An 18,811-nucleotide genomic window follows, 5' to 3' on the forward strand; every position below is an offset into this window, starting at 1 on the left:
GCTAATGTTTGCAAACGATATATAGAAATGTAAGTTTTCTCTATTGGTCTGTTATAATTCCCTGACTTTTCCTAATAGACGAAATTTCCTGACTGTTCCCGGTTTTCCCGGTATGTCGTGACCCTGATTATCAATCATCACGCAAAAGGCGCGTCTGATTTTTGTGATTAATCTACGCGCAAAAAGGTGCGACCGATAAACCTGTCAAAAACCTTGAATATCTAAAACTTCTTGCAAAATTCTGGATAAACCCAATTCGCATCTGCGTCTTTTTTAATCCGACACATTGTGATGCGAATTGGTCTTCTGAGATGCGAGTCAAATTCGGGAGGGAGGTTGGAGGACATGCATTATTGTGTGGTGTGACAGTCGGCGGTCCGCCTCGGACGCGAAGTCTTCGAGCTCAGCATCTCTCCCCATCTATTGTACCACGGAACGCGATAGAATGTCCAGAGATGCGTTTTGCCCATTCAGATGATCACAGAGATCGATTGAATTCAATAATTATCGCTAATAACTAAATAATTAAATTGAATAACGATTGGAAAATGATTGTAGAGCGACAAGAAATGGGAAATTGAACCTCTTAAAAATTTGAAAGCTCACTAATAGTTCGGAGACTTTTATATTCAAGTCTTTTACGTGTTTCCGGAGGAAAATCGCTGTGATCATTTGACGCTGTGGATTACAAAAGTTAGTAACATCGCGGATCATTGCGACCTTCCTACCCTTGTCTAATTCCCAACGGAACCACCCAACGGAAATGTTGAAAAGAGATTCACAAGCACATCTATATTAAATCTTGCGACGGATCCCAAAACGACCACCTATCTACCGGATTACCTATATTCGCTCTAAACAATTCACCATTCTTTCCAACACACATCATTCCTCCTCATCCGCACCGTGGTCACTGTGATTTACTTTTTCATTGATTACCTGTGGTAGCAAAATGTCTTTGTACCATAGTCAGCGAAAATACTATTTTAGTGATTGCTGGCTGACTATCGGTACATCAACCTTTTGTAAGATGGATTAAAAACATCCTAAATGCTAATCAGCATTTTTCTAAGAGTCGCTAAGCCTGTAGTCGTTCGATAGTTAATGGGTATTAAAAAACTGAAAATAATTCAAGATATATCATGAAATTTGATTACGTTACCTTCTACGAGACTTTGAAATGCTGTCCATTAAACAATCGTTGGAATATGTTTAAACCTTAGGTTTATCCACTACTTAAATGACCTCATTCGTAAATTCAAACATAGGTAGGTAATTGTATATCTGTAGCTAAACACTACTCGTTTTCGCGAATGTCGAGTAAGTAATGGTAACCTGTCGCGATACTCATTCCACTGTCAGCAATGTGCAAAATTTGTAAGTTTGAGTGACTATGATAAAATAGGTCAACTGCAAAAAAAAAAAAACACTCAACTTAAAATCACGCACCGTTGCGATCGCGAATGAGCCTATCCATGCAACTACGAAATCGAAGAGTTGTATAACAATTGATACCCGTCACACCACGTGATAAAGGTATCCCAGGGAAATAACCGTAACCTACGACGCGAAAACTCAACAATGTTACTGAGTTATGGAGAAATTACTTTAATTGAGATCCACTGACGTAACCACGTGGGTTTCGACGCGCGGCAATTTACCGTTGCATCGGTACCCATTTTCATGAGCGTCTTTTTGCCGCCGACGACGGCGTGGTGCTGCCACGTTAATCTGCCGTCGCGCGTCGCCTCAATTTGACACCGGCGCCCGTAAAAATCCAGCCAAGAAGCCGTGTAACGAACCGGTAGCTTCTTTATCGGTAGGGTCGCTCGTCAGTTAATGTCGATAGTCCCGAGTGCCTACGAGCCGGTGATTCATAAAATGGACCGGGGCACACGATCCTGGCTGAGAAGCTGCGCGCCTTTCTTCTGCGCAGGCGCCGTTGCCGCCATGTTGGATCCCCCCGCGATTCACCGCACCGGCCGGAGTCGCTGCCCTACCATTCCAGTTCGCGTTTGTTGCCCGTGAAGGATGCCTTCTGCCAACCCTAAACTAGAAAAACAGGCCTCTACGGAGGCTGTCGAACCCATACGCCAGGCGATAATCGTGATCGAGCATAAGATCCGTAATTTGGAGAAGCGAAAGGTAAGGAATCACCGCGATTGCCGTTGGGACGACGAAAAATCCGGCGTCACATTAACTGTCAACTTTGGCTTCTACGGTCCGCCATGTTTTGGCACACCATGTGCTCACCAACGAAAATTCTCGTGATTTTCACACTCTATTTGCCTCAAGGTGCATTTCGCGATCTGTACACCCACAAATTCATCGCCTTGGGTAATCTCAGCAACGTTTTACCTCTTTGTGAGACGTAGTTTATCTAATACTAATATCGCACCCTATGTCATGGCCGTTCCCTTTTCTTCGTACGGTTTTGCGCCACACAATCTTATTGTGTATGACAAATCGGTGTAGCCGAGATGTGCAATAAGCTGCGAGGCCTCCCGCACACGGAAAATTTAAATGACTAGGTCAAAAAAATATTTATTGCAATATCAATCGACGCAAGGTTCGTTCTTTGTCTAAATCTTCAGCTGTAAACAGATTTTCAGCAGGTGTTCGTTTCTTTAAACTCTCCTACCCAATAACGCTACATTGATAAGAAAACGTTCAAGACGTTAGATAATTTCCAACAACCTGTCAACATATTATCTCAACATTAACAATATTGGTATCAAAATTTGCTAGCATAAACTCACTTGGTGTAGCTATATGTAAATTTAGTGTAGTTATTAATATCGAATACACTGTTTCCCACTAAAAGGCTTTGACATAGTCTGCAGTGTTATATACAATGTGAAAATCTTACACTAGACGAAGTTTGTTTTTAAATTTAGTACGGACGTAAACTGGCTTGTGATTTATTGCTCCAAAACAGTAGATATTACAATTCTGATGCTAAAAATCCTTTGTGTTTGTAGAATTAGTGGTTCAGTATACTAACTTTTGTTAAATTCATTGATAGGGAAAACTTGAATCATACAAGGATCTGCAGAAGCAGGGGAAGGAGCTGAACCATGACCAAAAGATTGCTGTTGCAAAGTATGACGAAGTTGTGCAAACATTGGACCTTACTAGAGAACTCTGTAAGCAGATCGTCGGCATTGCCAATGATGCTGCCAAACAGCAGAAGAAACTTGCTCGTAAGGAAGCGTTAGAGCGGGTGCAACAAGATGTTGCCAAGGTATACTTTATCTCTTATTCAATAACTATTTGTAGTGAACTCATGAACGTTCGGGAAGGTTCGAGTTATTAGAAACGTCAGAGAAACTCGGCAAATTTGATGTGAAATCCTGGAACTTGAAAATGCAGTGTAGGCTCCTCTGTGCCACTGATTTGTAATTGAAGTTGATTAGAATATACCTTTTGACTTCAGATTTTCCTTTCAACGTGCAATTCAACAAAAATTACTAAATTGAGTGTTATTAAAAAGTATGTAATATTCACCTGCACCCTTGGTTGGTAAATTTTACAATGCTTTGCTGCGTTGTATATTAATGAAAATTGACACTGTCATCAAGAATATGATAGTTTATGAAATTTAACTATACTGTTGGCAAGCAGTTGCACAAAAGGGGGAATAATCTGTATGTTGCTTACAAGATTTTAGCATGATGTAAAGCTATTATCAATCTACCGTTATATTTGATAGTAAATTATATCCAAATAATTCATCTTATGCTTGTAACGACTGATAAAAGGTGTCCTCTGAGTGGTCTTTGGTACTCATTTTTATTCATGTGTACTTCATTTTGCATTGCAATTTTTTAAAATTTTTGTGGAGCAAGCTTTGTTTGGAATCAGCATTCCTATTGCATCTTGCATATTAATGTATCACAGAATAGCTTTTTCATCTAGAGGATTCAGAAAATTTTAGGAAAATGTGAAAGTAAACGTTTGCGGTAGCAACTTTATACAGATGTTGAACAGGCTATAAGAAAAAATATGTGTATATTTTCCAGTCTGTTGAGTAAATTTAATGAATTGAGTATGAATTGAAGTATTAGTATATGGCACATTTAGTTGTTGACATAATTCTTTGATTACATTTCTTAGGTGCGAGAAGTGCTACTCGTTCAGGACTGTCTAACACAAATGGGATCTGACAAAGCTCGAGAAGACTTCCTGGCTGGTACAAACGGTGCTGCAAAATTAACGGAAGACGATTTAAAGTACCTAGATGAATTGTATGGACAAGTGACAGTGAAACACCAAAACGAGGAGGGAGACCTTCCTTTCATGCAGAAGGTGCAGAAGGCAGCTGAACACTTTGTCGCACTTGTCGATGGCAAACAGAAGGAAATTGTTGGTACAACATACAACAAACTGAAGGAAATTATTACCACTATTCATCAAAGTGGATATTTTGATCAAGTTCAAGAGATTCAGGAGCTAGTCGAGGAGGTAATACTGTTGCTGTAAATTAATATCTTTAAGCTCAGTGGACTACGTTGTAGTAAACAATGGTTGGAATATTAGAGCTGGGACTATCGCTAAATGCATTTATGACCAATTTTGGCAATTGCATTTATTAGATTTTATTCTTCACAAATTGCTTGTAAAAGCCGTTATTTTTATGACAGACGTATTTTCGTTCATATTCTGTATAAATCAATCACAGAAGGCATCGAAAATTATACAGTCAAAAGCCAAAGACGGACAAAATTTTGTACAGACAAATATTAGTCTGTCCGTTAACAAAGGAATCATATAATTAATGTCTGTCTATGTTTGCTTCATTGCATTTTTCACTTACTCTCACTTAATTTTACTAGCTCACACAGGTGAGAAATATGTAATATAAGTGTTTGAATTCATGTACAGATGGCAGAGGCACCAGCTACTGAAACACAGGCTGCTGATGGTTCAATACAGGAACAAACAACGGATGACTACAATGGTAGTGACAGACACATTCCACCACCAGAATCCATGATTCCTATTCCCAATTTTCCAGTTCCTGCAGCACCCCTCCCAGTTATTACCGGTAGTGCTCCTGTTCCTGGTCCAATTCCTGTCGTTCCTCAACAAATACCATCTCATGTACCAGCTCCAGTTGAAACATCTTACTATACGAGTGCTCCAGCTGGATTTGTTCCGCCGCCACAGCAACCGCAACAGCAACAACAACAACAACAGCAGCAGCAGCAGCCTCAACCACCACCACAGGCACCAAGAATAAATGATGTTATTGGCACTCCAAATTTTTTCTTTCTGCAAGAATCTGAACTTGACTCTCCAGATGTCGCTACTCAGGCACCAGTTGTATCACACATTCCTCCTACGGTTAACGCGCCCATTCCTTCACAGACTTTTACCAACCAAAATTTTACCTCTCCACAAAACGTGGTGCCGCAACAGGTGATATATCAACATCAGCCCCAAGACATGCCTCACATTCCTGGATTTGCAAACCCAAACCCACCACCTCCAATTCCTATGCCACCCTCACACCAACAACCAAATATACAATATAGTCCTCAACATCCTGCTGGTTTTCAGCAGCAACCACAGACACAGCAAACCCAAACTATTCAGCAACAAACGCAACACCAAAATTATGACCAAGCTGCTATTCAGGAGTCTCAACCGCAGGTTAATGAGGTTAGTTATTTGAAACAACCATCTATCTTTCGTAGATGTACAGTGGATAGAGTTTCAAAATACTTTTCGCTCAGACATTATGGTCATGAATATAAGTTCAGTTCAGATTATGGAGTTCAAACTTGTAGCAACTTTGGAAATTTCAAATGATAGTCTTAATACATTCTTTATTCTTGTAGTACTTATTAACGGTTTATTCATGTCTATTCTTTCAAGGACAAAGTCGAGCAAGTTCAGAATGAACCTGCTGGAGGAGAACCAGATCTTGATCAAACCGACGATGGAGGTGATTGGTGTCAGCTAGCTGATGGTGCCGGTGGAGATTGGAATCAACCGGATAGTTCGTCGGCTTTCCAACCACAACAGCAGCAACAACCTCAACCTGCCCAACAAGCATGGGGTGAACAACAGCGCGGTGGGTACAGAGGCCGCGGAGGGAGGAGAGGAAACACCAATGGTTACAGTGGAAGAGGCCGAGGCGGTGGAGGAGGAGGATATCAGCAGAATGGACGAGGAAGCCAGGGTAAAAACTCGACTTTATATCCTTGAATTTTTTTATTTGAATATTTCGTCTGAATCAATAAACTTTTACGTGATGGCTGTCGCACTGTGCAATAGATTTTTGTCGAGTCTAGAAAGTGAATTGTATGTTTCACTCAACCTTTGGTGCGAGAATACTCAAAAGAATGCAATCCAAGCATGTAAAATCAAATGATGAATCCATGCCATCGCTCATGAGATTTTTAAACCAGGTGTATTCCAATAAAAATAGGAACCTACTACCGTAACAACGACAGCAACTATCAGAACGGTTATCAACAAAGAAGTTACAACGCTGAAGGGAACGGTGGTTATAACGGAGGCTTCAAAAGAGGCAGTGGGGGAGGACAGAGGGGAGGTCCACGAGGCGAACGTGGAATGGATAGGGGTGGTCGTGGACAATTTCGTGGTGGTCAAAGGGGTGGAAGTCGTGGGTACACACCACGTGGTAAACCTCAGGTGCAACAGTAAAATTAAATAACGTGAGCATTAAGAGAAAGGCAACAAAATATTACGATAGTAACGTTGTATGGTTCGGTCTGATCGCTTATTTATGAAAGAACTGAGGTTTCAGCTACTTAGTTGAATGTGAACGACTTTTTGTTGTGATTACAAAATTTATTAGCTCTGCTGAGATAGCAATGAATGTATTTGATGTTTCGTCGTAGTGTATGTTTTTTCTTTTTTTTTTCTCCTTTTTTAAACTGAACCTATATATTATTATTGAGACTATGTCTTGGGTATCTTTCTTAAATAAGTGACTGAATTGATGAATTTAGTATTTGAATTTGGTGTCCAATTTTCGACATAAACAAAGAATGATAACCTGTCAAATTATTGAAAAAAGGAGACGAAGAAGTAAATCGTTACACAAACTTAAGTGCGAAAAGATTGACCAAATTCAGTAATATTAAAACTACCACCACGCAAGTATTATTGTGTTGTGACAGAAGGCAGTTTTCACAGGGCAACAACAGCTGATCGACAAAGATTAGAAAATTAATTTTATTATAAAAAAATCTCCCCTTTCTCCCTTAAAGAAGTAAAAAAAAAAAAAACAACAAAAAATTGAAAAAAAATAAAAAAAAACTGTTAACTCACGTATGCATTTCACGCCAACACGATCCTAATTAAGAATGACTATTAATAAGGTGATTATAAGATTACGTGACAACGCGCAATGATCTTTTATAGTATGATATTTGCAATAAAGAATCATGTGAAGATTTTTAACTTTGATTTGAAAATGAACATTTCAAATCCTGTAATCAAAATCTTCTATTTTCTATGAACCGTTGTACAGCCTTGAAATATCTAAGTATTAATAATTCAGATTAAGAGTATAAAGGGAAATAATAATCAGTGAAGAAGAATTTCTATACAAGTGCAACATATGAAAATGTTATGTTGTCATTATTTGTCTTCTTATTATTATACCTTTGAATCCGTTCTTTGTCCAGAGGTTATTTTTAATATTTGAGTTGCCGTGTTTGTTAGTTTCAATGGATTTTCCAACTTGTGAATATCATTCCAACTGTAAAGATCATTGTGCAATGTTAGAATCACGAAGAAACTATTTACCTGATTTCCTTTGATCGCAGAAAATGAAGTATAATTTTTTTAAAGAGATGATGTGAGAACGTCGAAAGCTTTAGCATGTAAGTCGAGGCGAATGTTCAATTTCTTATGACTAGTAGCCAGCGAAGAATGTAATGTCGTAGATGCCATCCGCGGGAGTTGAGCTCATAGACCGCAAAGGAAGAGAACAAAAAGAAAAAAAACCATGGAAAACCATTTATAAAAAAGAGAAACAAATAAGAATAAAAAAAAGAAAGTATGTGGAGAAAATGGTACGGTATTCTATTTCGTTTGTACATTTTGGTTAACTATCTCACCTACAGTTACGTTCAAAATATCCTATAAATACATAATATGTATCTTCCAAATAAACATCTAATTCAACCTGCTACGACTAATTTACTGTCGTATTCGGAATACGTATAAAGTATGTTAAGTCTCGTAGCTCTTGGGCTATCGCGCAAGAAAAAAAAGAAGAAATTAAGGAAATGTAAATGTCTAAATAATTTAATAACACGTACTATAATTCGACGCGAACGAATGTTGTTTACACCATTCACAGTCAGTTATTAGTTGTGTTGTTGTTTTATTAGTTTTTAAAGGTAACGTTGACTGAAGAATATAGACAGTTGCCCTAATGGGTTTTTGGTGTGACAACCGAAAATCGTCGTGCGCTTGCGCTCCCTGAGATGTTCGAACGGTAGAGTTGAAAACTTATTGCAGAACATAGGAGAGTTGACGATTTCGATATGATGCTGGCTGTATGCTGGGTGCATTCACTTTCCGAGTGACACAGTCTTCGCAATGGTAAGCCCAAGCCAGTACTCAGCCTCTGTGTACTTACCGATTTGTCGGCGATACAAGAAATTGATAATCAGAATAAATTTCCTCCAAAATTCGTAGCAAATCAGTGATTTAATTAAAGCATACGTACCCGAGAGAAGAATGTATACATAGATCATGAATAACACTGGTTTGCAAAAAAAAAATTTTTTTTTGTCCTCATTGTTTTCATGCATGATAACATCATATTTGGTGCTCTAAACCCGGAATTTAACATGCAAATGAATACAGCACATAGATTTTAAATACAATGTTCATTTAATTATAAAGCGATATTATCAAAGTAACAACAATTACAAAAAAGTGAAAGAAGACTACGGTCTAAGTTTTACAGCGAAAAATGCCAATTTTACAGTCACAAGTTATAAAAATATTAGTATATTCATCTTATTATGGTAATATAAATAAAGTTATTTTGTAGTTTTTTTTCTTTTCATCGTTTCCATCGGAGTTTCTCGGCGAATCGACCAACAAAAATCAGCAAGCATTGCTGCTGACCATTTTCCTCCTTTCTCTTACGACTAGCTGAAACCTATTTCGTATGTATATACGTTGTTTATAATATTAACGCATAAAACGAATTAAAAAAAAACCTAAATTTATGATATTTCGGAAAAAAATTCATATCGAAAAATTGAGACGTGATAGAAACAATCGGCCATCGGGAACAGATTCAGAGCATCAAAATCTTCATATTTATGACATAGTTTTTTGAAGGAGGATTTTGTTGCAGACCAGTGTAATAATAGATCAGATGTAATAATGATGCAGAGACCAAAAAGTATACATGTGAGGTATTCCATACCATTCCGACCTGGGTCTGACCCTCGACCCCTCAAATCTGGTTCTCGATTTTTCCTATTATTACTCTCACTATCAAGTAATTACAATTTTTTTCAGATTTTTCAAAATAAATTTGAGCGCGTCATGAATTTTTGAATTTTTTTTTGGAACACCTCGATGGCTGTAATCGAAAAATCTGAAAAAATTATCAAAAATACAGTGTCAGATATAAAAAATATTGGTGCAAAATTCATAATGTCTGGGCTTTTGCTTCAACCTGTTTCTTAGGGTTTTTGTCAACCATCATAAAAAAAAATTCTAAAATTAAAAAATACTCTTTAGAAAAATTGGAGAAAATTTTTTTTAAATCTGGTACTATGCATACAAAATTTCAAGCAACAGTCTATAGTAAATTGACCTCTGCTTCTATTTTTTTATATTTATTTTTGCTTAAAACGCTAAAAAATAGGTTGAAGCAAAAGCCCAGACATTATGAATTTTGCACCAATATTTTTTATATCTGACACTGTATTTTTGGACATTTTTTCAGACTTTTCGATTACGGCCAGCGAGGTGTTCCAAAAAAAAATTCAAAAATTCATGAAGCGCTCAAATTTATTTTGAAAAATCTGAAAAAAATCGTAATTCCTTGATAGAGTGCGAGTAATGGTAGGAAAAATCGAGAACCAGATTCGAGGGTCAGACCCAGGTCGAAATGGTATGGAATACCTCATGTATATGTAGTCCTAGTACAATATTAATATATATGATCCATTTACGATTAATACGTGATGCATACTATAAATTTGATAATTTTCGAGAAGACAAACTAGATTATCTACAATAATATGTCTATAACATGGAAATAGAAAAATTATTCATTTCGAAATGGGATTCTATTCGACACGCGCTTGATGTATTCCATAACATTAATATTCATAATTATTCCAACAACTTTTCATTTGCTCTCTCGATCTTGAATTTTCGTAGGCATAGAATCGAAACGCTGTTTTAGCTAGTCGCAAGTGAAGTATCTACGTTGGGTAGAGAAGCAGAATTCTTTTTCGAAAAGTGTTTGTATGGAAAAAAATTCAAAGTAACTGTAATACATTACGGATGTGCTAATTTCGATCGAGATGAAATTGATGCTCCATATATGAGACAGTATTTAATGCATTGTCCTGATTTAAAGACTTAAAAAGGTGATTGTCGGCGATTTTCTTTTTTTTCAATAGGGAAAGATAGAACAAAGCTTCTTGAAACTTCCAGTGTATTTGAACACATTTGAAAGGTACGAGCAAACATTTTTATCATTCGACTGTCGCAGAACGGTAGCGTTATTAGCTGACCCGTTAACTGAAGAATATGTCTTTAGTCAACGGCTGACCATCGAAGGGCCTAGCCGCTTGAGTCTGGAATCGGCAGGAAAGATAAAGTGCGTATTTCTTGTCTGAAATGTCGAAACTGAAATCATTATATATCATATCATATCATCATACATCATGATACATGATACATGATAAATAGTATTAAAGTTCGAAACCAAAGTTTGGATGTTCGGATGTTCAGAAAGTGACGTCACCCGAAATTTTTTTTCTCTTGACGTCATCGATCTAAAATCAGCTGGCCGAATGCCTCAGTCTGAAAACAACCGCGCAGTAGAGTGGACGTATGAGAATTGCGCTCCGCAGATTTCGAGTACCGGGTTCTTAACCTTCTGGATACTGCGCTCCGGGTCCGCTTCCTGGTGGAACTCGAGTTCCAGGACGAGAGCTACGTAGTTTCGGCGCACCAGGTCCGCTACCGGGTGAAACTTGACTTCAGGGAGAGGACGAGGAGGACGGAGGTGGTGATCACAGGAGACGAGGAGGACGATGATTTCTGCATGGTGAGTAAAATATTTTTATAATATTTGATGGCAATTATAATTATATTTCATCTAAAATATTTCAAACTTGTCATGTTTACAATAAATTATTTCAATTCATTTTTCGTGCAAGCACATATTCAGTAGCTATAAATGTGTTGATGAAATTTATTATAATATTAATTAATTAATTAATTATATTAATCCTTGCACAATATTTTTGATGTGTTCTTATACTAAAAATATTTATTACTATTCAAGGTATAACCCGAGGTGGTTATCGGTGGTTGTTGGAGGTGGTTGGCGGTGGTTAGAGGTGGTCGGAGGTGGACGAGGCGGAGGATGAGGAAGACGAGGAAAAGAAGGTGGACGAGGATTTGTGCTCGGTGAGTAAAACACTTTTATAATATTTGATGGCAATTGTAATTATATTTTATCTAAAATATTTCAAACTTGTCATGTTTACATTAAATTATTTCAATTCATTTTTCGCGCAAGCACATATTTAGTAGCTATCATTGCGCTAATAAGATTGATTATATTATTAATTAATTAATTAATTAATTACATTAACCCTTACAAAATATTTTTGATGTGTTCTTATACTGAAAGTATTTATTACTATTCCAGGTATAATCCGAGGTGGTTGCGGTGGTTAGCGGTGGTCGGAGGTGGACCAGGAGGAGGACGAGGAAGACGAGGAGAACAAGGTGGACGAGGATTTGTGCACGGTGAGTAAAACAGTTTTATAATATTTAACGACAATTGTAATTATATTTCATCTACTCTTTTTCGATCTTGTCATGTATACAATCAATTATTTCAATTCATTTTTCGCGCAAGCACATATTCGTAGCTATCAATGCGCTAATAAAATTGATTATATTATTAATTGATTAATTAATTATATTAATCCTTACATAATATTTTTGATGTGTCCTTATACTGAAAATATTTATTACTATTCTAAGTATAATCTGAGGTGGTTGGCGGTGGTTGTTGGAGGTGGTTGGCGGTGGTTGGAGGTGGTCGAGCTGGTCGAGCTGGACGAGGTGGAGGATCGGAGGTCAAGTTGTTTACGTAAAGAGCTATGTATGCCTAAGACCTAAGTCACTTACTTCCAACTAATTGCAATATCACATGTTCGGTAGAATTTTCTTTTTTACAGAAACAGGAAACTGGAGAGCTGCCGTTGCGTTAAGTAAATATCAGAGAAATGAGTATAACAGCGCAATAATCATAGTACAGGGAAAATCTTAAATCTGCCGCTATCTACAAACCCATCGGAATATGTTACTTAATTAAATAAACAACACTGTCGTACAAAAGTTACATAGAAGAGTTAGTTCCAATTGATAAATACAACTCGAATTGCATTTATGGAACACATGATTTAATGAACTACTAATCTAGTTGAAAAATTCGTATATCAATGAAGTAGTAGAATAATTTAACGTGTAGTCAAGTCGATGAGTTTATTTGAAAAATCCTTTCCCAAAATTGTTGATTTTTTACGATTAGATGGTTTTGTTCGAATTTTCTCAGAATCATTTCTGTTACATACTAGAGGTGTTGTTTCATTCAGATTCACTGTATCATTGGCTCAGATAACATTGCTGGAGATTATTTTAAATGGTTTTTTTCCCTCTCTTCTAACTTTCGATTTGGGCTTTTGGACTTAGCATGACATTCTTACCGTAATCACTTTAAGGATCTTATAAATTCAGGGCTTTGTGACTGCGGTCTCTGATGAAGGGCTCTCGAGCGTTGCGGCTAGGCTGACAAATGTTGCGTGCTCACGATCGCAGTTATCATTTATCATATTAAAAAAGAGAACGAGAAAAACACCCACTGGGATCAGATGCCAGATGTAGATATTATGTTATTTTCTCTTCGTGTTTGTTCAGTGTGTCCTGACGCTCTGCTCGCGACATTATACGACTTTGATGACTGTAAAAACATTTTCTCACCGAGACCTTGGCTTCGCGCGAGATGATTATGATAATGATAATGACGAGGTGAGCACGGAGCGTTTCGAACAGAGGTTATTAATCGCCAGATTCAAAGGGACTGAGCATTAATGAATTTTGCACGTTTCATATCGTCGACAACTGCGTGGAAGAAAATATTGTGATAAAATTTTTGTACTTGAGTTGTAATTTTTCATTTGAAAAATTGAAATTGATAAAAACTAGTTTTCAGTCAAGTGGTGTACAGCAGCACGGTCAAGAAACGTGTAGCGTAACTGTTTCTTTTCCATGCCCATATACGTCATAAGTGTCTCGCGAGAATTACGTCATTTATTCATTCATTCGCTGTATACCAACGATGACTCATTGACGATGGCAGAGGCTTACTTCCTTCGGTTAAATACTTATTGAAATAAGTTGTATTCTGATATACTTTGCGGATGAATTGTTTTTTCCCTATTTCCATTCAGTGACGCGACTTCAGCATAATTATGCGAGATCGTAAATTATCAGAATTCGCATTACATAATGGGTTTATTTTCTCTAATTGTAAGTGAAATTATTGTGTCCAGTAATACCATATTTTCCCTTACGTGGAATTATGATGAACCTCCGCTTGCGAGGTTTTTGTTTCCTTTCTTCATTGGGTTTTCTTTGAAAATGCGATTTCGTAGCATTAAAGATGTTGATAAAATACCAATCGAGTGACATTGAAGTTTGAATTAATTCGTCGATATGTATTTAGAAATGAGTTTGCAAATTTTATACTTGTATAATACACGTATAACTATCGTAACCATTGGACTACTAATTTTGTGTATCGTAGAATATTAATTTATAATTTTATTTATTTTTCAGAATGTGGTGGACAATCACCGGAAATTTTGGAAACTTTTTGCCAATTGATTGGAGTAAATCTTATGCAAGAAAACTGCACATGCCTGCATTAAATCTAAACGAGGTACCTGTTTCACTTGAGAGGTAAATAAAAAAGAAAATTTCCAAAAAAACATCTCTCCTTTGTCATTGTCATCACGGTGTCAACACTAGTACTACCTATTCTTAATATCATTCTTTGTGGCGTCATTTTCATTGTTACAAATGTTGTTTTACCCAAAAAGTCATTCTTTTCTATTTAATAAATGATTTTCAATCAATTGTCGTATTTATTTGTTACAGACAGGAGCTTGAGGACTTGAGCAGCGAAGACGAGGCTGTAGCCACAGATCTGGATATACATGCCTTGATTGTATCTAGTAGCGCTGACACGCACAGCCCTGAGGAGCCACTAAAAACTGCAGAAGAAGTTCTCAGAGAAATCGATGACATCATGCAGGTATTTGCATTAGAAATATTCAATTAGACAGTATGTCATGTGTACCTATGAGTTTTTCAAGTACTTTATGAATGTCCGATGGATTCAATGTGTAGAATTATGCTGACTGAATGTGATAACAACTCGTTCTGCTCTTTTTAAATCATATTATTTACTCAGAGTAATTTTAGTCAGGAACTTTCTTAACTGGCGCTTATATCTTAATCATTTTTCTTTAACGTTGTAATTGCAAGATATAACTAATTTTTAATATTCCGCATTGCAGGAAAGTCCGTCAATGGAACGGTTTGCTAACTCCAAAGGATCTCTACTGGATGTGGATGAAACTTTGGAAAGAAGTAAGGGGGTTCTAGGATCACCATTCTACGAAGAAAGTAATAAGATCAAGAATTCTTAACTTGTATACTAATATCGTCTTGTCTTCATTTGTATCAAAACATTTATGTTTGCACGGTCTTGATTGGAATTGGAGTTTCATGTTGACAATTGATTTCAGAACTGCGTCAGCTGTCAACTAGCCAATTAACAGAGCTTCTCGGTAAAATGGAATCCTTGGTCGGAGCGCTTAGCGAAACTTTAATAGCTGAGTATTATTATTATTAATATTAGCTTACTTTTGTAAGTATTTATGAATATAGCATCCATGAATATTCATTGTTGGTATGTAAGGTCTGGCAACGTACCTACTTTCTGTATGAGATGTTAAAGATTTTTAACATAATTATGTTTCAGTTCTGTGCCCCACCTAGTGATCCCCTAGTACATATCCTCCGACGTGACATCGCTGTGTTACGTATAAAGAAGAAAAGATTTATTAAGATGCAAATTGCTCCTCTCTTCTTGCCATTGTGCTTTCAGCGATTGTTGTGCAGTGTGTTTAAAATTTAGGACAGTATGTAATATAGAATAACAGGTATAGCTACGAATACAGCACTACAATAAATCTTATAGAAATGAGCTCTCATTGAGATTTATCTGTATTTATAACTCGACGCGAGAAGGCAAAAATCAATGTAATGCCATCTGTAAGGTAATTGGACTCGTATTTGCACTACGAGAACTCGTTGGGCATTTTGCGGTGAAATTTGAAAAATTGTTGTACAAGAAATTAAATAACTATAAAAATGGATAAAAAATATTATCCCTAATAGTGAATGTAGCTAATACAGCTTTAACCGTATATTGATTATGTTAATGATCTATTGTGACAAGATCGGAATTAGATAAGCTCTCTAAATACTATTTTCCAGACTATTAATTTATATTATATATATGTAAATGTATATTTCTTCAGTTTATACAATCACTGCGCTAGGATTACCCTTGCCACGTTTTATGGTGCGCTTGTGTAATTTGTATATTATTAACCTTACGTTTTACTCTATTTGCGACAAGTTGCGAGTGTTCCTAATTTCTTGGCAATTATTTATGTACATGTATGTGTATATATGTATATACACATGCATAAGTATACATATACATATATACACATGTTTAAAACTAGATTTTTACAATAAACACAGAGGTTTTAGTATATTCTCATACGGATTTCTGTGTATAGATATACTTGAACTAAAATATCCTTATCTCTAATACGGAGTTCTTCGTAATTCGCATTTGTTCTTGTAACCCAATGTCCTACATACAATGGCAAAAATCAAGATCCAACTTGACTGAGTCTCAAAGCCCTGTTGACATAAAAGCAGCTATTCGATAGAAATTATAGTTTATACTTTACACAGCCCATTGCATGATATTTCTTATAAATACATATGTTTCAATGTATTTAGGAATGATTTATCAAATATACAGAGGTCATGTGCAAATAATAAATGAATTGATTCGACCGCAGTTTGATGTATTCATTAGAGCTTTAACAATAAATTTAAGCTTTGTTACTTCTTTTATTTTATTATGGATAATCAAAAACATTTCCGACTATTCGTGCTGTGGAAGCATGGGGATTAAACCAAATGTAGCGAAAGATTAGAAACAGTGTATGTAGAGTACGGGTATTTTTCTAACAATGCAAACACGTGGCGCTAGCTTAGTTTCGACATATCTAGAATACCACGCCTTGCGAATTAGCTTTCCGGACAGAGATGAATGATGAATTTTAAGGACTGCATTATCGTTGTTGAATACTCTATGCCTCATGGGAAAAGAAAATCTGTAACGATAAAATTGATGCACCGGATCATCGTCGACTTTAACTTTCGAAATGTCCTACCATTTTCGAACACCTCCTACCTCCCCCTGCCACCTCCGACCATCAATGGCCACATTCGACCACCCCCTATCACCTTCTGCCAGCGCCGACCACCTCCTACCATTTCCGAACACCTCCAACCATCCTATTTACCTATATTACTAGATTAGCTATGATACGAAAAGAGAAGAATTATTCATTTCAAAATGGGATTCTATTCGACGCGCGCTCGATGTATTCCATAACATTAGTATTGATAATTATTCCAACAACTTTTCATTTGCTCTCTCGATCTTGAATTTTCATAGGCATAGAATCGAAACGCTGTTTTAGCTGGTCGCAAGTGAAGTATCTGCGTTGGGTGGAGGAGCAGAATTGTTTTTCGAAAAGTATTCGGATGGAAAAAAATTCAGAGTAACTGTAATACATCACGGATGCGCTAATTTTGAACGAGATGAAATGGATGCTTCGTATATGAGACGGTATTTAACGCTGCGTAGTGATTTAAAGACCTAGAAAGGTGATAGGGAGAGAAAGAACGACGCTTCTTAACACTTCGAGTGTATTTTAACACACATTTGAAAGATACGAGTGAAATTTTTCATCATCCAACTGTCGCAGAACGGCAGCGTTATTAGCCGACCCGTTCACTGAAGAATATGTCTTTAGTCAACGGCTGACCATCGAAGGGCCTGGCCGCTTGAGTCTGGAATCGGCAGGAGAGATAAGGTGTGTATTTCTTGTATGAAATGTGAAAGCTAAAATCATTATACATCATATCATATCATCATACATCATACATCATACATCGTACATCATACATCGTACATCATACATCATCATACATAGTATCAAAGTTCGAAACCATAGTTTGGATGTCGGACGTTCAGAAAGTGACGTCACCAATTCAAAATCAGCTAGCCGAATTCCTCAGTCTGGAAACAACCGCGCAGTAGAGCGGACGGATAAGAGTCGCGCTCCGCAAATTTCGAGTACCGGGTTCTCAACCTCCCGCATCCCGCGCTTCGGGTCCGCTACGTATTTCGAGTACCGGGTTCTCAACCTCCCGGATCCCGCGCTTCGGGTCCGCTACGCGGTGAATCTCGACTTCCAGGATAAGCGCTCCGTGGTTCCTCGTTCGTGTTTATTATTTCAATTCGTTTTTCGCGCAAGCCCATATTCAGTAGCTATCAGTCCGCTAATAAAATTTCTCGACTTCCAGGATAAGCGCTCCGTGGTTCCTGGTTCATGTTTACAATAAATTATTTCAATTCATTTTTCGCGCAACCCCAAATTCGGTAGCTGTCAGTCCGCTAATAAAATTTCTCGACTTCCAGGATAAGCGCTCCGTGGTTCCTGGTTCATGTTTACAATAAATTATTTCAATTCGTTTTTCGCGCAACCCCAAATTCGGTAGCTGTCAGTCCGCTAATAAAATTTCTCGACTTCCAGGATAAGCGCTCCGTGGTTCCTGGTTCATGTTTACAATAAATTATTTCAATTCGTTTTTCGCGCACGCCCAAATTCAGTAGCTGTCAGTCCGCTAATAAAATTTCTCGACTTCCAGGATAAGCGCTCCGTGGTTCCTGGTTCATGTTTACAATAAATTATTTCAATTCGTTTTTCGCGCAACCCCAAATTCGGTAGCTGTCAGTCCGCTAATAAAATTTCTCGACTTCCAGGATAAGCGCTCCGTGGTTCCTGGTTCATGTTTGCAATAAATTATTTCAATTCGTTTTTCGCGCACGCCCAAATTTAGTAGCTGTCAGTCCGCTAATAAAATTTCTCGACTTCCAGGATAAGCGCTCCGTGGTTCCTGGTTCATGTTTACAATAAATTATTTCAATTAGTTTTTCGCGCGACCCCAAATTCGGTAGCTGTCAGTCCGCTAATAAAATTTCTCGACTTCCAGGATAAGCGCTCCGTGGTTCCTGGTTCATGTTTACAATAAATTATTTCAATTCGTTTTTCGCGCAACCCCAAATTCGGTAGCTGTCAGTCCGCTAATAAAATTTCTCGAC

The 18,811-nt window shown here is 37.2% G+C and overlaps 2 protein-coding genes across 5 annotated transcripts; both read left to right on the forward strand.

The window, feature by feature from the left end:
* Positions 1 to 1,971: 1,971 nt before the first annotated feature.
* LOC107217559 (caprin homolog) lies at positions 1,972 to 8,166 on the forward strand. Its single transcript, XM_015655127.2, has 6 exons — positions 1,972 to 2,145; positions 3,026 to 3,244; positions 4,117 to 4,464; positions 4,885 to 5,664; positions 5,881 to 6,187; positions 6,437 to 8,166. The coding sequence occupies exons 1-6, from the start codon at positions 2,032 to 2,034 to the stop codon at positions 6,673 to 6,675; spliced, it is 2,007 nt and encodes a 668-aa protein (XP_015510613.1). The 5' UTR covers positions 1,972 to 2,031; the 3' UTR covers positions 6,676 to 8,166.
* Positions 8,167 to 11,600: 3,434 nt separating this feature from the next.
* Positions 11,601 to 15,637, forward strand: LOC107219797 (fasciculation and elongation protein zeta-2-like). 4 transcript variants are annotated; one of them, XM_046743114.1, is made up of 7 exons: positions 11,601 to 11,661; positions 11,906 to 12,006; positions 14,104 to 14,226; positions 14,425 to 14,581; positions 14,847 to 14,955; positions 15,078 to 15,163; positions 15,314 to 15,637. In XM_046743114.1, the coding sequence occupies exons 3-7, from the start codon at positions 14,105 to 14,107 to the stop codon at positions 15,467 to 15,469; spliced, it is 630 nt and encodes a 209-aa protein (XP_046599070.1). In that variant the 5' UTR covers positions 11,601 to 11,661; positions 11,906 to 12,006; position 14,104; the 3' UTR covers positions 15,470 to 15,637. The 4 variants fall into 4 exon arrangements, with proteins under 4 accessions (XP_046599070.1, XP_046599069.1, XP_046599071.1 ...); XM_046743113.1 differs by lacking the exons at positions 11,601 to 11,661; positions 11,906 to 12,006 and adding an exon at positions 12,651 to 13,293; XM_046743115.1 differs by lacking the exons at positions 11,601 to 11,661; positions 11,906 to 12,006 and adding an exon at positions 12,652 to 13,794.
* The last annotated feature ends 3,174 nt before the right edge of the window (positions 15,638 to 18,811 follow it).

The sequence above is a fragment of the Neodiprion lecontei genome, chromosome 6 (genome assembly GCF_021901455.1).
Source record: "Neodiprion lecontei isolate iyNeoLeco1 chromosome 6, iyNeoLeco1.1, whole genome shotgun sequence".
Classification (NCBI taxonomy): domain Eukaryota; kingdom Metazoa; phylum Arthropoda; class Insecta; order Hymenoptera; family Diprionidae; genus Neodiprion; species Neodiprion lecontei.